The sequence below is a fragment of the Armigeres subalbatus genome, chromosome 1, assembly GCF_024139115.2.
Source record: "Armigeres subalbatus isolate Guangzhou_Male chromosome 1, GZ_Asu_2, whole genome shotgun sequence".
Classification (NCBI taxonomy): Eukaryota; Metazoa; Arthropoda; class Insecta; order Diptera; family Culicidae; genus Armigeres; species Armigeres subalbatus.
The window spans coordinates 221,548,105-221,571,996 of NC_085139.1; the positions used below are offsets into that span (position 1 = coordinate 221,548,105).

Consider the following 23,892-nt stretch of genomic DNA (forward strand, 5'->3'; position numbering starts at 1 on the left):
AGACCAGGGAAGAAGAAGCTAGCCTGCCACTACTAAAAGGTGGGCAACATTCAGAAGGATTGCCGCCAGTATCAACGGGACAACGAGAAGAAAGTGAAGTCAGGTATTTATACCTTTTCAAAAATCAAATCAAATCACCTGCACCATGTATAACTAAAACCTCGACAACTGTTATTGATGTATTTGACGTATTTTTATAATCCTGGAATTTATTGAAAACTCTGGAGAAAAAACTGGAGAAATCAGGGAATTTTTATTTTGAAGATGAGTCGCTAGCCTGAGTCTGGTCGTACTTTTGCAACGGAAATTCCTCAATTGGTTCAAAAAAGTCAAAGTGGAAATGTTTGAGCTCAATTTTGCAAGAATAAAAAATGTTTATTTACAGAAACAGTATTATGTTGTATAGTTTTACATTAGGGTGGCTCAAATTAGTATGGGAAAAACTTTTTTCAATTTTTTTGATGGGCCGCCCTCTTTTTCGGTTCTATTTGATGCTTTGATGCTCTGGGCAAAATTTCAGCCAAATCGGTCAACGTTTGGGCGGTGCTAAACTTGTTGGAAGTTTATATACAAAAATGTATGCAGAAACATCCAAAAACAGTGAATTACAGTTGGACGGCACAACTTACGATGGAGAACTATAACACTCATTCAGATCTTGAAGAATTTAATACAGAATGTTATGCAGAAAACCGCGAGAAGATTAGAGTTTGCCCGGCTAAGTTATTAGCATTTCTCTGAAGTGGGGTTTTAGTAAATTTCGTTTCTTTTACCATTGAAAAGAAATAAATTCACCCCTACAACACTCCAGGGAAATGCTAATATCTTTGCCTAAAAAACTCTAATCTTCTCGCGGTTTTCAGCATAACATTCTGTATTTAATTCTACAAGAACTGAATGAGTATCATGGATCTTGATCGTAAATTGTGCCGTCCAACTGCAAATCACTGTTTTTGGATGTTTCTGCATACATTTTTTCATATAAACTTCCAACGAGTTTAGCACCGCACAAACGTTGGCCGATTTGGCTGAAATTTTCTCCAGAGCATCAGGGCATCAAATAGAACCGAATAAGAGGGCGGCCCATCAAAAAATTTGAAAAAGTGCTTTTTGAGCCACCCTATTTTACATAGATAACATTCTTTATCTAGTCTTCTCAGTAGTTTAGACATAGGAAAATGATCCATCTAGAGTATCGTATCGCTGGCTACACAACAGTTTATAAAAGTGATATCCTAGATAGAATTCTATCAGCCACGGAACGGACATTAAAGATGAAGGAAAAATATCTAAAAAATATAACACGTTTCCTCTACGGTCCGTGCCGATGCCCGGCTTGACCATGCCCGACCGGATGTTGGGAGCTCCCTGCGAGGTACTTCTGCTTGTTCTCCTCTGTGTAATCCAGGATGCGGCGTTGTTTTTTCCTATTGTACTGCTTTTGTTTGAAATAGATTTTAAGAACACCTTTCGCCACCACAAAGGCGAACCCGCCGACCAGCACCCGTTGGAAGTTGTTCCGAATGGAATCGAAGAACACTCGACCCACGATCGAGGAAACGGTGGGAAGCAGCAGGGCACCACACAGGACACGGGTGGCAGACAACGGATCTGCACTCACCACAGTTCCCGGTGAAAGTTGATTCTGGGCGGGCGGTGTTCCGCCGTCACCACTACTTCTACTGCCACCGCCGGACAGCGACCCGCTGTAAAGGGGGTCGTCTTCGATGTTTCTATTAAATATAGAAAGTAGAAAAAATCATTTGAATAAGCAATTAGTTGCAAAAACAATATCTAAAAAAATAAACCAGGGAGAGACAGTTCAAAGAATTATTTTTTGTTCGTATACGAGAATGTTTGATACATTTTCTTCATTCTTTTAGCAATTTAGTAAACTACGTATAAATCCCTAACATGTTAATAATATAGCAATAAAAGGAAAAAAAACTGTTGAATCGTTAAAACAATCACGAAATAAGTCATAATACTATGCAGGACGTCTGACTAGTTATTAGAACAAGAAATTAAACTTCAAAAGAGAAAGAGATCCTACTCGAGCGTGATACACATACAACAAGCAGGTTAATAAAAGTTACTTACGAAATTGGCAACAGTAAGCTCAACATCGGGAACTTTCGAACGCTAAACGATTTGGTCTGCAGAAACCGCAGCACAAACTCCTCCCAACGTATCATTCGACCTAAAATTAGTCCTACCGGAACCATTGGCAGCCCAATCAGCAAAACGATCGGTTCGGCCCGCTGCATCAGTGCCAGTCCCTCGTCGTACCCGACAGTCTGCAGAACCGTAACCGCTCCGTAGGTAACCGCCGTCCAGTAGATCGACCCCACAATCACCCCGGCCGTCAGGAACGGGCTTACCCGTTTGATCAACGTATCGATCCCCTCCAGTACGTTTGCCAGTGCCCCCATCGAGGGCAGTACAATGATGTACTCGCTCTGGCACTGCGGACAGCTGACCCGTTTGAATGTGTTGCCCTTCTGCTTCTCGTCGACCCAGCGCTGCAGGCAGCTCTGGTGGACCCATTTGGTCGCTCCACGGCAGTTGCAAGGCTGAACCCACGGAGCCAATTTGTCGTCCTCGTCGGTGGCGAAGCAAACCCAGCAGTACCGTTCGTCTCCGTCCTGGGCCGGACTGCTGTTGATGGTTGCGATAGAATTTGCTATCGCTTCGGCATTTACGCTTTGTGTTGACGCCATTTTCCCGGACGCTCTTGTTTACCTATTGTTATCAAAAGCAACGGAATTGCATCAGTTGTAAGTCGATGAGTAACATTTTTCACCTGATAAGGACATCAACTGCCCATTCCCTGCACAGATCTTACCTGCTGAATAAAATAAACGAACTCAGAATTTCACTTTGCGAAGTTACAGCAGATGCTTAGCTTCGCTTTTATGTCACTTATTGAACGCAAAAGAATCCAAATTTTCACAAAATGGGAAAATAATGGATGTGTTTTGTAATATTTTTACCAAACTGCGACACTTCCTCGAACTTTCGTCATTCGTTTCTGCTTGCGTGCCCTTTTCTTTTGGTTTGCATTTTCGTTTTGAATGCCGTCAGTTTTTGACAATCGCTCACGGGAACTCAACAGAGATCTGAGCCGCTAAATGCGATGGTCTCGCGAGTGAGCCGTCGAAACCAGGGATGCCAGATAATAAATATTTTCAAATGTCTTCGAAGTCGTTTAAAAATGTCTTCAAATGTCTTCAATAATAAAATTATGATTATTATCATCGAGAAACTTCAAAATCCAATTGGTTGTAAATTTAATCATCTCCTTGTTTATAACGAGTTTCCCCTGAATTTTCTACTGAGTTTTTGGGTAAAATTCCACTGGATTTTTAACTGAATTTCCACGTGGGATTCTTCCATTTTTTTTTAAAGAATACCCTGTAGAGATTCAAGACTTTTTGTGAAATACTTGAAGAAACATCCAGAAAATTTTCTGAATTAACTTCCAGATAAAATTGTGGAGCGATTTCCGGATAAATTTCTGATGGAGCTTCTTTCTACTTTTACTAATTTCTTCTGGATGGTGCTTAATGAAGTAATTTCCCGAGGAATTCCTGTTGGAACATCCAAAGGACTTGACTGGACTGAAGCAACTTCAGGAAGAACTTGAAAAGGAATTCCTGTAGAAAGTTCAGGGTGAATTCCGGATGTTTTTTGGACTACATTTGAGTGCTTTTTCTTAATTGTTTGAGTCCATCAATGAAAAATTACGAAGGTATTTTCTGGAGGAATTCCTGAAGGATTTTCCTGATGAATTTCTGAAGGATATTACTGAAAGAATTTCCGGTGGTATTCCTGACGCAACTTCCGGAAGAATTTATGGAGGTGGTTCTGGATGAATTCTTGGAGGAGCTTCTTTAGGTATTACTTCCGGAGGCATTCTTGGATAATCTTTCGGCAACATTCTTGGAGAATCTTTCAGCAACATTCTTGGAGAATCTTCCAAAGGAATTCCTGGAGAAACCTCCGAAGGAATTCATGGAGGAACTTCCAGAGGGATCCCTGGAGGAGCTACCGCAGGAATTTCTGGGTAACTTTCGGAAGAATTTCTGGAAGACCTGCTGGAGGAATTCGTGAATGAACTACCGGAGGATTTTCCGAAGGAATTCTTGAATGTACTTTCGCAGGATTTTTTGGACAATCTTACGGAGGAGATCCTAGAGGAAACTACAAAGGAATACTTGCAAGAGAAATCCCTGAAACTTTCGGACAGATTCCAGGAGGAACTACAGAAGGAATTCCAGAAAGAATAGAAGAACGATTTTTTAAAGACATTCATAGAGGAATTCTCAGAGAAAATACTGGAAGAATGTCCAAAGATATTTCTAGAAGAATTGCCATGGAATTCGAGGAAGAATTTGACGAAAGAGTGAAACATGTTTCCTATGAATTTTCTACTGAGTCTTTTATTAAAATTCCATCGATTCTAAAATTCCATTCCATTCCAGTTTTTTGTGGAATTTCTCAGAATTTGTTTTAAGAAGATTTTCCTGTCGAAATTTACCATGAAAATTCTGAGAATGGATACATTTCTGCTGTTAAAACAATTTAAATTTTTCTTTGACATTTCGACAAATTTTCTGTGGAAATTAAGAGATTTATTGTGGGTGTTCAGAATAACTTGTTGAAAATAGTTTCCAGTTTAAATTTATGAGGATTTCTTTTTTTATCTTTACGGAAATAATTAATTTCTTCGATAACCTATACTGAATTTTCAATTCAATTCTCTTGAATTTAGACAAAAAATTCCTCATAATTTTCTTTAGAACTTCTTATTTTACTCGAAAAAATCTTTTTAATTTTCACTGAAAATTCTATTGAAAATCCACGGAAAATTCGAAGAGTTTCCCGACGGACATTCGGAGGAATGTCACATGGAAATTCCGAAAAGATCAGATGAATTCAGAAGGAATTTAGAAAAAAAAAGTCTGGTTTTAGCTCAACGGTTTAATAGATTAAAGCAAGTCATAGAAGAATTCAGTCTATTTTTGCCGTAAATTAGATCGGTCAATGCGTTCCGATATAATGATAGAAATACCTTTTTACGGACACGCCGAAAACGCTGCCGCCGCTAAAGAAAATTCAAACGAATGTTGCTATCGGGAGTTTTTTAAGTGCTTATGAAGCCTAAAATGCGTTGCAGTTATCAATCGGCTAGTGTGAATGTATTTTTTTAGATTTTTTTTATGTGTTTAAGATTCTAAGCCCGAGACAAAAACTATTATAACTTTTGTAATATTTACATAATTTGCATATAGAAGTCGCAGAATTTGAAAGTAAATAATAAAATTGTATTTTCTATTCGCTGGTTTATTGATTGTCTTCAAATATCTTCAAATAAGTAGATAAGTCTTCAAATATTTTGAAAAGTCTTCAAAATGTCTTCACGAAATAAATGTCTTCACAGTGATTCAAATGTCTTCAAATTGAAGACATGTCTTCAAATCTGGCATCTCTGGTCGAAACCGAGCCAACAGGCCTTTTATTTATTTTTTTCTTGCGGGTGAAGGAGATCGTTCAAAAATTACGTCCAACGTTTTTCGATATTTTCAACCCCTCCCCCATTCTGTCACAATATATTGACCCCCCTCCCCCTGTACGTACATGTGTCATATTGATTTTAATTATTGTCGGGCCGCCACCAAACCGGACCGCGCGATTGAGCACTCGTGCTGCGACGCGAATCGCGACAATTTGAAATATTTCATTAGTAGTGCGCATCATGCACGCATGGATGTACTATCATGCGCACTAATCAGAAATGAGTTGCGACGTCTGATAACTGCAGATATTTCATTTTATTGAAAACAAATTTTCGATTTTCTACTATACACGGAATATTGTTTTGGTTTTTCTTTTGCGTACATTTTCGTATATGTGGCCCGGATAAAAATGTACTATTGGTTCAATTGTGTAAACAATTGAATTACCATACAATGTACGGTATACAATAGGATATATTGTTTCTTGATGGTTGCACAGATTGTATCCACACTGAGGATACAATACATCAACATATTTCACTAATGTAACAATACTTGCAATTGTTTTTTAAACATTTTCGTACATAAGATTCATACATTGATAACTTTTGAAACGTTTCTTTACATTGCATATAAACTATATAACAATATTTGCCTCAAAGCGCCAAATATGCATTTTTCCCTTTAAATTTCATTGTTGAACAGTAAAGCTGTCACAACTGAGAAATCAAAAATCGTATTGTTTTACTATACAAGTACAATACAATCCATTGTATTTTGAACAGTTTTGTTCGGATATTTCAACAATATATTAACCATACACTCTATTGTGTGACGAAAAAAATGTTTAGAAAAATCTAAGATTTTATATAGTTATGATACTTAACAACCCGTACATTCTATTGCGAAAACTTCATTTACATTTGAGTAAATGGTTCATAACAATGCATTCTAATGTATTTCTATGGTTTCATTTACAATACAATCTATTGCCAATTTAATGTTATTAATAGTAGTGTTACAATAAATTGTATTGTTATTCTACTGTATTTTTTATTCGGGGGTACCAACCATGGTTCAAAAATCTTGAAATGAGTGCCATATACCATTATTGTCTTCATTAAAAATAGCCTTGAAATTATTTTCTTGTCGCCTTGTACCATGGTACGAATACCACAAGTGTGTGCCCCATGTTACACCTCAGGAAAATTTTCCGCCGGATTTTGGTCCCGTGCATTTTGGATGGGGCCGGAATTTTGATTTTCCGTACTCAAATCCCAAAAACATCGCATATGTAAAAATGCATGGCAAGGTGTGAGGCTGCCTTTACACCTTTCACTTTCCCGTAAATTATGTAATAATGAACCAATTCAACAAAGTTTATTGATCTGTCAAGTTTATCTTTACACAAGTTGTTTTGCGTGTCAATAAAATAGGAATATTTTTCAAGTTGGTTGCTGTCCGGCATTCTTGCAACATGCCCTGCCCATCGTACTCTTCCGGCTACCTTTCCTACTACCTAGCTACCTTCTGGATACTGGGTTCACCGTAGAGCTGGGCGAACTCGTGGTCCATTCTTCGCCGCCACACACCGTCTGCCTGCACACCGCCAAAGATGGTTCTAAGCATCCGTCTCTCGAATACTCCGAGTGCTTGCAAGTCCTCCTCGAGCATTGTCCATGTTTCATGTCCGTAGAGGATAACCGGCCCAAGTAACACCGAAAACATCATTATTAACTAAGATCTAATAATGATGTTGAATAAAGGTCGGGAAAATGAAATACAAAACATGTTACGTTCAAGGAAAGCTATGATAAGGTTTTTGCAAAACATACAGCAATTTGATCAGAGAAGAAGTTTCATACTACATTCTCACAACTTGCTGATAACATGTCAATTTTTGACATTTATTTGGTTTTTTGAGATGTTTCGTTTTACATTCTCACAACATAAAACAAGTCTACAGGAAGATTTTACGAACAATGTCATAACATGTTCATTTTTTGACATTTATTTTGTCAGAATATATACGCAATGATAAAAGTTTAACATAATTTCAACATATTTTAAGATCAATGTTATGAACGTTCTTCATCGACCCTGTTGTTTATCGAAAACTCGCCATATTGTTTTTCTTTTGCAGATTCGAGAATTTGTTTACATATCAATTTCAAAATGATGCTTTGGCATAGTTATATTTTTCTTCAATCAATGACGCATGAATTTAGAAGAAGTAAAATGAAAAGTTAGCCAATGAAACATGAGCCGCATATAATGTTTCGACCGACACTTCGAAACAAATTTGATTTATTTATTCAGTTTGAACCTATATGTTTTAATATTATTAAAATGGTGTTCATCATTTCATGCATGCTTGTTTTCATTAGTTTTTTGTATAAAATTTATTTCTTTGAACGTGTTGGACAGCATTTTTGTTTTGGTATTCAATTTGACAGAGCCATGTTGAAAGTCGGTTACTGAAAACATCCTTAGTACTTAAGTTTAGTCTTGTGAATGTGCAATCAAAAACAAGGTTGCAACTGAAAGATGTTGAAAATTTCGATAATTTTTGCGCTGTTTGGGTCGTGTGAAAGTAATCAAAGCAGTTTTTCATACCAAAACGTAACATACTATATGTTCGAAAGATGTATTTTTTACACTCATACAACAAACCGTGTTACTTGGGGGTCTTATTGGCGTCTTGTACATCGGTGGCGAATCTTTTTTGACAGCAGTTTCTTCTGGAGCCCGTAGTAGGCCCGGCTTCCGGAGATGATGTGCCTTCGTATTTCACGACTAACATTGTTATCAGTCGTTAGCAAGGATCCAAGGTAGACGAATTTCTCGACCACCTCGAAGGTATCCCCGTATATCGTAACACTGCTTCCCAGGCGGGCCCTGTCGCGCTCGGTTCCACCCACTAGCATGTACTTTGTCTTTGACGCATTCACCACCAGCCCAACTTTTGTTGCTTCACGTTTCAGGCGGGTGTACAGTTCTGCCACCTTTGCAAATGTTAGGCCGACAATGTCCATGTCATCTGCGAAACAAATAAATTAACTGGATCTGTTGAAAATCGTACCCCGACTGTTACACCCGGCTCTCCGCATGACACCTTCTAGCGCAATGTTGAACAACAGGCACGAAAGTCCATCACCTTGTCTTAGTCCCCGGCGCGATTCGAACGAACTGGAGTGTTCGCCCGAAATCTTCACACAGTTTTGCACACCATCCACCGTTGCTTTGATCAGTCTGGTAAGCTTCCCAGGGAAGCTGTTCTCATCCATAATTTTCCATAGCTCTAAGCAGTCTATATTGTCGTATGCCGCCTTGAAATCAACGAACAGATGATGCGTTGGGACCTGGTATTCACAGCATTTTTGAAGGATTTGCCGTACAGTAAAGATCTGGTCCACTATTCACTAATGGTGACAGACGACGGAAGATGATCTGGGACTGGGATATCACTTTGTAGGCGACATTAAGGATGGTGATCGCTCGAAAGTTCTCACACTCCAGCTTGTCGCCTCCCAAGCAACCAGAAGTTCAGATTTTACTTAAATTTACTCTTAACCGAACTAATTGGTTCACTATGGTTCACATCAAGTTCCAAGCATCCTTAACGGAACTTTAAAGTTCACTTTTACGCTCCCACCATACACAAAATTACTTAAAATGAGAGCTGATTAAGCCAAAATAGCCCTTCTTATCCGAACTTCTGGTTGCTTGGGCTATCTTGTAGATGGGGCAATGGGATATATAACCCCTTCCTTCCACTCCTCCGGTAGCTGTTCAGTTTCCCAGATTCTGACTATCAATTTGTGCAGGAAGTGGCTAGCTTTCCCGGGCCCATCTTGATGAGCTCAGCTCCGATACCATCCTTACCACCCGCATAATCCTGAACCATAACTGTACCGTTTCTCTGATCATACATGATTATAAATAACACTACCCTTACTATACTGATTGTTGTTCATACGTAAGATAAGCTAACCTCATCATAAATCATCTTCACAATATGTTATGTTGTATTTAGCAAATCGACTATATGGGTAATAGGCGGTTAAGTATAATTACAATATAAAAACTTTCATTTTCCAGTACATTTTTTTAGCAATACAAGATATGGTATAGTACAGTTATAATCCATGTTTTTCATGAGATACAATATGGGGTGCGGTATGTATACAATAGTATGATAGGAGAAAAAATGGCACACCGTATATCATATCATTCAGAAGTAAGAAGACCATTTCATTATTTTCCTCAATTATAAAGTTAAAACACGATATTTACATTGCTATTAAATATACACATTTTATTGTCTATAAACTGAATAGGTAGTTTTACATCATAAGCACCGTTTCAGAAGCAATATTATTAACAGATTAAACTTCAGAAGAAACTATAAAACACTTAGTACATAGTACACTTCATACTACATATATTCTGGTCGCGCGTGTCCGGAATTAAGCCGCATCCGTGCATCAGAACCATGTTGACTACAAGAAACGCATGAAAGAATTACTAAGTCTAAGTATGCATGCAATTTTAAAGTACGTAAAAGAAACTTACCGAAGAAAAATCGACAACAACCCGTCTGACTGCCACAAATCCAACCAGCAGGAACTATTGGAAGCAAAAAAAACATCAGATTATAAATATCATAGGCTACTTTATTTAAATTTTGTTAATTCTATTACTTACCTTTTTTTGTTCAGTGCAATAAACAATTTACGATCCAAATAATCAACTAAATAATGAGCATCAAGAACCGTAACTTTCTCGAGCAATCCACCAAAATCTAACATGGCAGCTGCACAATGCATGAGCACTATACGTTCTATTAAAAAAACACACACACTTTTTGGAAAACTGGATCGTGTATGGTACTTTTATATTTGAATGATATAATTCCTCTAGTTTGCGTGAAACCACCTCGGAAACCACACTGAAATTAAAAATTTCAGAAGATACTTGATTATTTTGAAACAATAATCCATATTGTTACTGTGTCAACTATAAGCAATTAAAAGTAAATTATCGTATTTTTCCAACATAGTGGATAATAACAAATTGTAAAGAAACAATAAATTATGAAATTATTGCATATGGTACCGTAGCTTAACAATGTGTTATATTACCTGTTCTAGTTGAACATATAGTCACATTTTAAATCGACAATGGTATAAATAGTAACAATATTATTTATGTCATGTGAATAGTAACAACAAAACTGCATATCGTTTTTAATTATGCGGGCAGCTGCTTTATTGGACGTTAGCTGTTGGATGGCATCCGTAACTTCCCTCAAGGTGGGGGCTGGTTGGTTTCCATCGCCCGCTGAACTGACGTGGTCATCTCCTCCGCTGCCTTGACTTTCACTGCCTGTACTCTCAGCGTCATTCAAATGTTCCTCGTAGTGCTGCTTCCACCTTTCGATCACCAAACTTTCGTCCGTCGAGATGCTCCCATCCTTATCCCTGCACATTTCGGCATTTGGGGCCGGCATTTTGATTTTCTGTGCCCGAATCCCGAAAACATCGCATATGTAAAAATACATAGGATAAAAATCCGCGGGCCAAAATCCCGAGGTGTAAGGCTACCTTATAATCGATATGGATCCACAAATAAATCAAATTATTGCTTATCCAGCTTTTTACGCTAGCCATAAATTTGGAGAGGGGTGATTCAAACATGACATATGCTGTGCACTGTTTTATTCCATCAGCATCATAGCAATCTCTGAATCAAAGAATCAGTCTGTCAGAATGTTAAACATGTTGATTACGCATCACTCACGGTAAATTCGATCAATAATATATACATACGTAAAAAATATTATGTGTTTCAGATTTCCTCAGCAAATTGCATTTTTTGAGAGCCGTACTTGGCCATACCAACGCAGTTTGTTTACTACGGGCTAATACTTCATCTTCTCATATTAAATTTACCTTGAATGAGGACTAATTTATCATAATTTAGGTAATATTACAAATGCACAAAAAGAAGAAACACTCAATTGCGGACTACAATTTAATGGTTTAATTAAAGCTTGTTTAAAAAAATCCTTACCTATGATAAATACTTTTTATTCTAACAACTCAACAAACTGTTATGCCAGTTCCGCTGCTATCATCAATCCATTTATGATAATTTAGTTTTGATAAGTTTTCTGATTTCTTGAGAAAATTCACAAATGGATGTATGTAGCAAAATGATTAATCTTTTTAGTTCCACATGAGGGATTCTGATTTTTCAATAAATTAAATTCTCACTAGGGCCACATGTAGAAAATAGTTCTTTTCTGTCTTCCTCCTATATATTTGTTTACAATCGGAGGCATTGGAGGAGTTGTACACAAAACACGGATTGAATTCGATTACTTTCAGCAAACCATTGTTATACTTTTTTCTTATGAATTATTGATTACCATTCTATGTCCTCAAGCTCTATTCTATTAGGAATACACTGCCCCTATTCGCATAAGCGTCACATGTCAGTTTTTTTCAACTTGAGTAATATGCCCTTGAATTTTTCAAACTCGTTTTACATGGAGAAATTCAAAAAATTCTAATAAATTCATGAAACCTGCAATCTTTCTGAAAATTTGGCACAATATTCTGTATCTACATACATTGCTATGGGACTATTAAATGGACCATAATTATATTTATTTTTTGTAAAAAAGTGTGGCAAAACCTGGAATGTGACTGTTATGCGAATAATTAGCAAGATGAGACAACACAAGTGTGTTTTGATTTTCAAATTTCTAGAACAAAGCATATTATTTTATCAGTTTTTCTTAAAGATGAGGTCATTTTTAGCTTATTTCTGGAAGAAAATCAAAACCGTCGAAAATCGACATGGGACTTTTATGCGAATCGCGACAGTACAGTAGTCAATCTAAATGAAGAAAATGGAAGTGTTTAGTCACTCAATACGTATTTAAGCCAATGATTTGCTAAATAAACTTGTAGCGTTGTGAGTGCAACGGGAATTGGAAGTAAAATTAAAAAAAGTATTATCCAGCTTTTTACGCTAGCCATAAACTAACAAAGGGTGAATCGAATTTGACATCTGCTGTGAACTAATTTTAATTTTTTGGCTGAACTTCTAGAACACAACGGCTGTCTCTTGAAACTCTTCTGAGAGTCCTAAGAATTTGGGAAGAACGGAACTTAGTCTCGGATATATTCGATCGGCTCACGGCTCACAACTTCACATGATTTCATATTCAACGATATAAATAAACACTCTGTTATACAAGCATGAGGAGGTTTCAGGTTGATCAACGGTTTGAATTTTTGTGACTTCTGGATAGCATGTGATAGCAGATAACATTGAAGACATCAAAGTGCCAGATCGTTACACAATTTACACCAAATACAATACAATGAGAGCAATTCGATTGGAATTCGATGTGGAAGTGACCCCTGAAAGTTATACCCGAGTGATTATTAGCCGCATGTCATATCTTTTTTCCTCTTGGTTATCCTTGTCTAGCTGTTTTTTTACCGTGAATTAACAATTATTACTTTACTCATAGATATTGTATTAATATCAAATTAATTTAAAAAAAAATTAAAATATAAGGGGGTATGCATATAAAAATAAATTATTATGGGGGAGTTGGGGTGGGTGGCAAGAAGTTAGGAGTTCAATCATAATTTATATTTAAATTATCTTGTGACCCCAATTGATTATGGATTATATATTAAAATCACTGTTGAAATCTGCTTCAGGACGAAGTACGTGAAATAACATTTTACTAGATTTCTGCAGGCTTCAGATCTCAGGCTTCGGCTATCAGATACGCACCCTCCGGGACAACTAGCTTTGCTCAAATAATACGGTGCCTGGAAGAAAAACCGTGGAAAAAACCAATTGTGTGCTTAGAAGCGTGCTTAACATACATATTTGTCAAGCTAAGCTTATGATCTTCGCACCTAGACGAAGCAAACATAAAAATATGTTATTAAGAAAACTATTGTTTTAAAAATCAAACCATGTTTCAAAGCCAAGTTATATCTTCAATTAAAACAATGACAGTTTTCACTGAAATTTTTTATTTGTCACAGATTGCTAAGATTATTTTATTAAAAAAATATGGTGGACACAGCATATGTCAAAAGGGGTGATTCAACTCTTTATGGCACTACCGTGTAAAAAGCTGGATACATTTAAAAAATATGATACAAACGCAACAAAACGATGCTTCAGCTGCATTGAAAGAGAAATGTATAGATAAAGATTGTCGCTTCGGTTCCCTTAGTTCTGCTGTCCGGAACATGTTGGGTACCAAGCTGTCAAATCGTATGGATTTTCCTTCTTTGACATTTAGCTCCCCTATCCTCGCCAGCAAAAGATGTTCCGGACAGCGACGACAGCGACAATCTTTATCTAGTAACTAAAATATCCTTTGATTTTACCTATAGAATATGTTTGAATCTACCGTAAATTTTTTCTGCATGCTGCAAGCTATGCAACAAAAACTAAAATACATAAAGTTCAAAAATAGATTTTATTTACCTTGATTTTATTTAACTTGACAAATTTACACGAATATCAAGAATGGGCCACGAATCCTGATCTAGAGTTAGCGTTCAGCCATTTTGCCTTTTCACTGTGCTTTTTAACAAAGGAAAATCTCGTTTTTTGAAAACTGCTGTGATGCGGGCAGATTCACGTAGAATCAATATGACACCCAGGTATACGTCATTGGAATATTATGTAGAAAGCATATATTGCGCTTTTTGCACTTTATAAGAGTTCTGCGAGATCTTTTTCTCACACTCAATACACTCAAAAAAGTTTGATTTTCCGTGAATAATATTTGTGTGTGAGTGCTCAATCTGAAAACAAATAGACGTCAAATCATGGCTGGAATCGATTTAGTGTACACGCTTACATGTGACTAACAAGTAATGGGTTATAATTGGGTAAATTTCAGTAACAAAAATTGATCAACCCGAAATGAGAGTGAGTGTGAGAAAAAGAAGCGGGCAAATCACAATCTATACGTAACTCTTCAAATTCGTGAAATCGGCAATAGTGAGCTGTGATTTACATATTCTGACCCACATAAACTGGATGAGGTATTCGAATTATATTTATATTTTTTTTATATTATGCACTAACTTTCACGTACATCTAACGTTACAATATTTTTGAGTGTGCATGAAAGGCCTGTACCAAAATTGTCGGATTAGCGAGGATTTACTGTAGTTGCCGAACGTAATTTATGATGAACATATGCGAACTCAATTTTTGAGTTCCGTGAGTTCCGAACCAGCTGTCAAACGCCGCACATCAAAGAAAGAAAAAAAAAGTATAAAAAGTCATCTCCTTGCGTTTTGATGGTGTTTCTCTGGAAGCTTCGAAGTTGAAAAATCGAAAATAATCATAAAATTTCGCAGCTTTGCAACATTTAAGGTAACTTCCCGATACGTTTCGATGTGGCGCATGTGGTGACGAAGAAACCTCGGGTTGGTTCCATTAGCATTTTCAACTGTTTGCATCATCAAGAGGAGCTCAACAACTCGGCACCAGAGGAGAGTCGGATTGGTATAAAAAATCGATTTTCGTTGGTGGTGAGTATTCTGGAGAAAGCGGAAAGGGCCTTTCGGAAGAACTGTGATGGCCACCGAAACCACGGCGACCGGAGCCGTTCCGGTAGCCCGCGGTGTATCGCGAGTTTTGGCCAAGCTGGAATCGTCTATTGAGACCGGGAACTACTACGAGGCCCACCAGATGTACCGGATGTTGTACTTCCGATATCTGTCCCTGAGGAAGTACGAAGAACTGCTGGACATTTTATACCAGGGAGCCCTGACCCTGGTGAATCACGATCAGCACACGAGCGGGGCCGATCTCGGTCTGCTCATAGTGGACACACTCGAGAAAGGTAAAATTACGGAAGACGCTGAGAAGTGGATGCAGAAGATTGCCCTGCTTTTGAGCAAGATTCTGCCGAGTGTGGTCGAGCGGGAAACATTGTTGGTAAGTAAGATAAGGATTGTAGATTGTGTTTTGATCCCATGGCTTCATAAGCATTTTATTTGAGCAGAACCGAATGTCTAATGTAATGAAACACGCAGCTAATTAGCACCACATTCTCAATTACACAATTTTATCGACTTTCAGGTGAAAGCAGTCAAGTGGAGCGCCTCGGTATCAAAGTCCCAAGTCGGGCACCCACTGATGCACAAGTTAATTGCGCAAATAATGTGGAATGAGGATAACTTGGCACAGGCACGGCACCACTTTCTTTTATCGAAGGACGGGAGCGGTTGTGGCCACATGTTGGTTCAACTTAGTCAAACCAAGGGATTTCCGTCCGAGATGGATCTCTTCATTGCGCAGGTAATCTTGCAGCAGCTTTGCCTGAAGGAAACTTCCACGGCGGCGGAAACCTTTGCCACCTACACCAAGTACCATCCGAAAATTGCCTGCACCGAGCCACCGTTTATAACACCGCTGCTGAACTTTATATTTTTCCTGCTTCGGACAATCGAGGCCAATCAACGGAAGTTGATTGTCTTCCGGACCCTTTGCGACCTCTACAAACCTTCGCTGGAACGAGATCCGTCCTACGAGAAGTATCTGCAGAAGATCGGGATGATATTCTTCGGGGCCAGTCAGCCACAGCGGCCCCAAACCGAAGGAATGGGTGGCATATTTGGAGATTTGTTAAACCAGTTCTTCCAAGGATTGGACGATGATTTGGAAGATGAACCGGCTGGTGGGAGTCATCCTCGTGCCGTTGCCGGTTCGGCACCAGCAGTCAAAGAGGACCTGGATTAGGATTGATGAGTGGTAAAGTTTATTTTTGACTAGCAGTATGTACCCGGCCTTGCTCGGAGTTGCCAGTTTGATTCGCAGTTTTTTCACAATCGGAAAATGAATAAACCAATTGGTCAACAGGATAACTGTGTTTTTTTATTGATACTTCATCATTTTTAAAAGAAGGCAGATTTTATGTGAAAACATTGACTGATTTTGAAAAAGGGGGTTTAAACTCAAACTCGTCTTATTCCGGATAAACGTCTATTTCTAAAGAAGGAAAAACAACCACCGGTGTTTTATTCCGGGCAAACGTATATTTTTAAAGAAGGGATCACATTCACCATCCAGAAGGAAACACATTAATCATTGCTTTTCACTGGGCAAACCATGATTTCGATGAAGGGTTAAGTTGATCGATAACTAAACAATACCACTCCCCACACCCTCCCCTTTTCCCTCTTTGACCCACTATCGTCGTTTCCTTAATATGAAGAATGTGTGTTCCAAATTTGGCTGAAATCGGCTAAGACCAGAAGTTACACTGAGGTTATTGAGAGCTGAACTTTTGCCCCTCCACAACCTGCTTGTTTTCTAAATACCATCCCTAACCCCTATCTTCGTCTTCTCGAGAAAAAGAATGTGTGTTCCAAATTTGGTTGAAATCGGCCAATGGGTACAGAAGTTACACTGAGTTGATCGATAACTGAACAATACTCCTTCCCACACACCCTCCCTCTTTTCTAAAGAGCATTCCCAAAACTTCTATCGTCGTCTCATTAATTTGAAAATGTGTGTTCCAAATTTGGCTGAAATCGGCTAAGAGGTTCAGAAGTTATGCTGGAATATACACACATGCATACAAACATTGAGTTATATAAAATATAACCATATATTACCGCCATCGGAGGTGACAATGGGTCTGGGGGGTGACAATGGGTCATCGCTCTCACCGGCAGCCTGGAGGTCGGATAGCAAAATCGTTCAAAAAGGTCTTCTATATTTTAGTCTTCTTGCCCTTAGATACATTGAATCCATTCTACAATCATTCTAAGTAGTTGAAACAGTGACCCATTCTCACCCCATTTGACCCATTGTCACCTTGGCCCTTCTACCTTTTCAATAAACATCTTTCAAAAATAGAGAATATGTATACCAAATCAGGTTGGAATTGGTCTTGAAGGTTGGGAGTTACACTGAATTGCTCGTTTTCTAAAGATAACCCTTCCCCTTACTCTCCTTCTTTCCCCAATGACCATTCCACTCCCTTTGTCTTCTTCTCCTTAGGATAGAGAATGGGTGTACCAAATTTGGTTGAAATCGGTACAGGGGTTTAGAAGTTACAATGAATTGCCCGTTTTCTGAACAATACCCCACCCTCCAGACCCTCCCCTTTCCCAATTTACCCTCCCATATGATCGTCTCCTCGTAGTGATCGTAGTGAATATATGTATCTCCTCGTAGTGAATATGTGTACAAATTTTCAGGATTTTCAGCTTTCAGTCACATGAAAATGTTGATAATTTCAAATCATTGCCAACGTTGATGAAGATCCAAACCCCGGATCGAAACGTTGGCAATGATTTAAAATTATCAACATTTTCATGTGACTGAAAGCTGAAAATCCTGAAAATTATGTACAAAATTTGGTTGAAATTGGTCCTGGGGTTGGATGTTGCATAATTGCTCGATTTCCAAAGACAACGCCTCCCTTCATACCCTCCTTTTCCCAATGACCATCCCACCATCTTTGTTATTTTTTCCTTAGAATAGAGAATGTGTGTACCAAATTTGGTTCAAATTGGTCCAGGGGTTCATAATTTACTTTGAATTGCCCGTTTTCTGAACAAAACCCCTCCTCCAGACCCCTCCCCCTTTCCCAAATCCCATATGATCGCCTCCTCGTAGTGAATATGTGTACAAAATTTGGTTGAAATCGGTTCTGGGAGTTGAAAGTTACACAGAATTGTTCGTTTTCTGAACGAAACCCCTCTCACCACCCCTCCCCCTTTTCCAAATGACCATCCCACCCCTTTGTTAACTTCCCCTGAGGATATAGAATGTGTGTACCAAATTTGGTTGAAATCGGCCAAGTGGTTCAGAAGTAGTTAGCGAACATACATACATAGATTGGTTTTTATATATATAGAAGAAAGAAGAAGATATTGGTTTTTTTGTTTGTTTCGAATGTGCGAGACAGTTTGGGACGGAATTGCAAAGCGGTACCTAGTGTAGGCGTAGGAAAGATTTAGAACCGTTAATGAGCGCTGATAACAAGCTACACGGAACGCAGATTTTAACGACAACGTTTCAATGCGTACTAACTATCTAAGCTATTATTTAAACTTAGTACACACGCAATCGGATAATAAATATAAAATAACTGTGGAGACTATTTGTGATTTATGATATCCGAACGGTTTTGAAATGGATTTGGATTGAATTTGAAGAGGATTTGGATCAGTTTTGGGTTGCATTTGTAGTGAGATTTTGATTAGCTTCGATTAGAATTTGATTTTATTAGATTCGGATGTGGATTGTATTTAGATTGAATTTGGATTGGATTGAATTATATTTGGAATGGATTTTGAATTAATTTGGATTATATTTGGACTGAATTAGAATTGGATTTTGATTACGTTCTGATTTGGATTGGATTGGATATTAATTAGATTTGGATTGAATGGAATTTGAAGAGGATTTGGATCAGATTTGGATTGCATGTGAAGTGGATTTGGATTGCACTTGTATTGGATTTGAATTGGACTTGGATCAGGTTTCGACTGGATTAGAATTGAATTTTGATTAGGTTCGGATTTGGTTTGGATTCTGATGTGGATTGGATTTGGTTTGGATTTGGATTGAACTTGGATTTGATTTCAATCGGATTTGAATTTGATTTGGATTGTATTTCAATTGCATTTGAAGTGGATTTGGATTGGATTTGGAAGTGGATTGAATTTGGATTGCATTCGAATTGAACTTGGTTTTAATTTGGATTCGAATTGAATTTGGTTTGAGTGTGTATTGGATTTGGATTGGATTTGAATTGTGTTTGAATGGGATTCGGATTGGATTGATTGAACTTGGATTTGATTTCAAACGAATTTGAATTTGATTTGGATTGGATTTGGACTGGACTTGGATCAGGTTTGGATTGGATTTGAAAAGGATTTGCATTGGATTTGAACTGGATTAGAAATTTATTTCGATTAGATTCAGATTTGGATTCGAATGTGGATTGGATTTAAATTGTATTTGGATTGAATTTGGTTTGGATTTGGATTGGATTTGATTTCAATCGGATTTGAATTCCATTTGGATTGGATTTGGATTGCATTTGAAGTGGATTTGGATTGTTTTTGAACTGGATTAGAATTGGATTTTGATTAGATTCGGATTTGGATTGGATTCGGAAGTGGATTGAATTTGGATTGCATTCGAATTGAATTTGGTTTGAATTTGGATTCGAATTGAATTTGGTTTGAATTTGTATTGGATTTGGTTTAGATTTGGATTGGATTTGAATTGTGTTTGAATGGGATTCGGATTGGATTTAGATTGAGCTTGGATTTGATTTCAAACGGATTTGAATTTGATTTGGATTGGATTTGGACTGGACTTGGATCAGGTTTGAAAAGGATTTGCATTGGATTTGAACTGGATTAGAAGAATGGGATTCGGATTGGATTTGATTGGGTTTGGGTTTGATTTCAAACGGATTTGAATTTGATTTGGATTGGATTTTGACTGAACTTAGATCAGGTTTATATAGGATTTAAAAAGGATTTGCATTGGATTTGAACTGGATTAGAATTGGATTTTGATTAGATTCAGATTTGAATTGGATTCAGAAGTGGATTGGATTTAAATTGGATTTGGATTGTATTCGAATTGAATTTGTTTTGAATTAGGATTGAATTTGGTTTGGATTTGGATTAAACTTGGATTTGATTTCAATCGGATTTGAATTTGATTTGGATTGGATTTGGATTGCATTTGAAATGGAATTGGATTGGATTTGGATTGTAGTTGAACTGCATTTGAAATGGACTTTGATTAGATTTGGATTGGATTCGGAAGTGGATTGAATTCGATTTGAGTTTGGTTTATATTTGGATTCGAATTGAATTTGGTTTGAATTTGTATTGGATTTGGTTTAGATTCAACCGTTGACCAGTGTACCAACCGTTGACTAGGTCTCACGGTCACGGGAATACCGCAGCCTTGCTAATAGGTAGAATGGCGTCCACGTGGTCGGACGAAGACGAAACGGTAGCTCGGCACCCGATTCCGGTTGATTAACGGAGAAGCACTAGTTTCAATTGCTCGAGATAAGCCTTGGCGACGTGGTCTATCTTTTGGATTTGGTCTAGCCCAGACCGACTGCCGTCGTTGTTTGGGCTTGGCCTAAACAACGATTTTGTTCACTAATTGGGTCTTCATTACAGGTCATAATTTAGTGCTTACCTGGTTCAAGTCACACACTTAAGCACGTGTGGACGAGTGATAGTTTTCAACTATAGAAAGAAACTAACCGAACTCAAAAAAAAGAATGATCTGAAATTCAATTCACAATTAGAACTATTTAAATTATTTTAATTCAAATCGCGACTTTACTTCGAATTTAGTTATTTAAGCTTTACTTTATAGCAAAATCTAACGATATTTTCCAATATCAAGCTTTTTAAAAATTCACCACTTTGATTTTCGAACTTCACTATTGTGTGACCCGATTCCGCCGAACGAGCTATCCGTTTGTGTGATCGCTAGTGTACTGTCTTATCGAGCGTGCAACTCCGTTTGTTGCCCGACAAGGAAAGAGGCAAAGTCATGGCCTGCTATTCACTAGTCAATGTTGGCAACCGAACCGTTATACGGATGATATTTGCATATCTGTCATCAATGCACGCTGGAAGTAGATTACCTATTTTCTAATATATTTCACATTCCCCTTCATTAACCTCACAACTATTTCAAAACTCCACCAGAATAATGGTCGACCGCGTCTGAATTGGTATTATATTTCAAGTTACGACGCAATTTCCAACCGAAAGTGTACTGAGAGCGTAGAAGTATATTTTTGATTGGTGATTTAATTATATATAATATATAGAGAAATGAGCTATTTCTCGCGTGATTTTTGAAAACGTCGTAAGTCCAAATGAGAGACTCTCTTTCATTACGCTCTCTTTTGCTAATATCTATGCTAGCTTAAAATTTGTTGCAATATTTTCACCTCAGCATACTAGACAAAGCTATTTTCTTCAGATCAGTGCTGGAAAATCCAATGTAAATGTTAGTATAGCTTTGTAATAATCGAAAGAGAAAGTAAACAAAGAGAGCCTCTCTTTTGGACTTACGACGTTTTCAAAAATCACGCGAGATTTGATCATTTCAAATTTCCTTTACTACGTATTTTCTTTGTGGAATTTTCCATTACATCATTTTTCTAGCAGGTGAAATGTCGCCTAAATATATGCCTGCCGTATATACAAGTTCGAAAGTTTCTCATGCAAATTTGAATCACAGTTTACGGTTTCCATATATAGGTGGCGTATTGAAGCATAAGCTTTTATAAACTTTAAAGCCGTAATGTTTCTTTTTGCACGCTAAAATAATTCTATGTAGGAATATTTATTGATAATAATTTCAAAGGTGGAAACTCGAAATAAAATACAACATTGATCGTTACATAGTGCTGGGTAAGATGCGCCAACGCGTGATTGGGTGGCAGCCAATCAACGCAAGGTCGTGCAAGCTGAGGATTAAAGGCCGTTTCTTCAACTATAGCATCATCAACGTGCACTGCCCACACGAAGGGAGATCCGACGACGAGAAAGAAGCGTTCTATGCGCAGCTGGAGCAGACATACGATGGATGCCCACTGCGGGACGTCAAAATCGTCATTGGTGACAAGAACGCGCAGTTAGGAAGGAAGGAAATGTATAGACCGGTCATCGGACCGGATAGTCTGCACACCGTATCGAATGACAAAGGCCAACGATGCATAAAATTTGCAGCCTCCCGCGGAATGGTAGTCCGAAGCACCTTCTTTCCCCGCAAAAATATCCACAAGGCCACATGGAGATCACCTAACCAAGAAACGGAAAACCAAATCGACCACGTTCTAATCGACGGTAAATTCTTTTCCGACATCACGAACGTCCGCACTTACCGCAGTGCGAATATTGAATCCGACCACTACCTCGTTGCAGTATGCCTGCGCTCAAAACTCTCGACGATGTACAACACGCGTCGAAGTCGGACGCCGCGGCTTAATATTGGGCGGCTACAAGACGGTAGACTAGCCCAAGAATACGCGCAGCAGCTGGAAGTGGCACTCCCAACGGAAGAGCAGCTAGGCGCAGCGTCTCTTGAAGATGGCTGGAGAGATATTCGATCCGCCATTGGTAGCACCGCAACCGCTGCACTTGGCACGGTGCCCCCGGATCAGAGAAACGACTGGTATGACGGCGAATGTGAGCAGTTAGTGGAAGAGAAGAATGCAGCGTGGGCGAGATTGCTGCAACAACGCACGAGGGCGAACGAGGCACGATATAAACAGGCGCGGAACAGACAAAACTCGATTTTCCGGAGGAAAAGCGTCAGCAGGAAGATCGAGACCGTGAAGAGACGGAGCAACTGTACCGCGCTAATAACACACGAAAGATCTATGAGAAGTTGAACCGTTCACGTAAGGGCCACGTGCCACAGCCTGATATGTGTAAGGACATAAACGGAAACCTTCTTACGAACGAGCGTGAGGTGATCCAAGCACTACGAAGGGCACCTGAATGGCGATGTGGCGAGATGGCGGTATGGTGATGGACCTGGGAGAACGCGCGCAGGACATAATTTTACCGGCTCCGGATCTCCAGGAGGAGATTGGCCGGCTGAAGAACAACAAAGCCCTTGGGGTTGACCAACTACCAGGAGAGCTATTTAAACACGGTGGTTAGGCACTGGCTAGAGCGCTGCACTGGGTAAATACCAAGATTTGGGAGGAGGAAGTTTTGCCGCAGGAGTGGATGGAAGGTGTCGTGTGTCCCATCTACAAAAAGGGCGATAAGCTGGATTGTAGCAACTACCGCGCAATCACATTGCTGAACGCCGCCTACAAGTACTCTCCCAAATTTTATGCCGTCGACTAGCACCAATTGCAAAGAAGTTCGTGGGGCAGTACCAGGCGGGTTTTATGGGCGAACGCACCACCACGGACCAGGTGTTCGCCATTCGCCAAGTACTGCAGAAATGCCGCGAATACAACGTGCCCACACATCATCTATTCATCGACTTCAAAGCCGCATATGATACAATCGATCGAGACCAGCTATGGCAGCTAATGCACGAAAACGGATTTCCGGATAAACTGACACGGTTGATCAAAGCGACGATGGATCGGGTGATGTGCGTAGTTCTAGTTTCAGGGGTATTCTCGAGTCTCTTCGAAACGTGCAGAGGGTTATGGCAAGGTAATGGTCTTTCGTGTCTGCTATTCAACATCGCTTTGGAAGGGGTAATACGAAGAGCAGGGATTAACACGAGTGGTACAATTTTCAATAAGTCCGTCCAGCTATTTGGCTTC

General features: G+C 38.8%; 2 protein-coding genes and 1 long non-coding RNA gene across 3 annotated transcripts; 1 reads left to right on the plus strand and 2 right to left on the minus strand.

The window, feature by feature from the left end:
• Positions 1-1,123: 1,123 nt before the first annotated feature.
• On the minus strand, positions 1,124-3,075 carry LOC134205799 (E3 ubiquitin-protein ligase MARCHF5-like). Its single transcript, XM_062681394.1, has 3 exons — positions 2,846-3,075; positions 2,101-2,742; positions 1,124-1,733 (listed from the first exon to the last, which is right to left on the minus strand). Exons 2-3 carry the CDS (start codon positions 2,718-2,720, stop codon positions 1,313-1,315), a joined length of 1,041 nt encoding a protein of 346 aa, XP_062537378.1. The 5' UTR covers positions 2,721-2,742; positions 2,846-3,075; the 3' UTR covers positions 1,124-1,312.
• Positions 3,076-9,883: 6,808 nt separating this feature from the next.
• On the minus strand, positions 9,884-10,328 carry LOC134211300 (uncharacterized). Its single transcript, XR_009978995.1, has 3 exons — positions 10,227-10,328; positions 10,095-10,148; positions 9,884-10,021 (listed from the first exon to the last, which is right to left on the minus strand). It is a non-coding gene; the product is annotated as an uncharacterized LOC134211300 (long non-coding RNA).
• Positions 10,329-14,818: 4,490 nt separating this feature from the next.
• On the plus strand, positions 14,819-16,450 carry LOC134211304 (Golgi to ER traffic protein 4 homolog). The gene is made up of 2 exons (XM_062688049.1): positions 14,819-15,521; positions 15,666-16,450. The coding sequence occupies exons 1-2, from the start codon at positions 15,159-15,161 to the stop codon at positions 16,323-16,325; spliced, it is 1,023 nt and encodes a 340-aa protein (XP_062544033.1). The 5' UTR covers positions 14,819-15,158; the 3' UTR covers positions 16,326-16,450.
• The last annotated feature ends 7,442 nt before the right edge of the window (positions 16,451-23,892 follow it).

Excerpts from the sequence above, each read along its gene's own strand:
- LOC134205799 (XM_062681394.1), bottom strand. The coding sequence starts at position 2,720 with ATGGCGTCAACACAAAGCGTAAATGCCGAAGCGATAGCAAATTCTATC. Across the intron at positions 1,734-2,100 it reads AGCTTACTGTTGCCAATTTC|AAACATCGAAGACGACCCCC; the intron begins GTAAGTAACTTT and ends TATATTTAATAG.
- LOC134211304 (XM_062688049.1), top strand. The coding sequence starts at position 15,159 with ATGGCCACCGAAACCACGGCGACCGGAGCCGTTCCGGTAGCCCGCGGT. Across the intron at positions 15,522-15,665 it reads TCGAGCGGGAAACATTGTTG|GTGAAAGCAGTCAAGTGGAG; the intron begins GTAAGTAAGATA and ends ATCGACTTTCAG.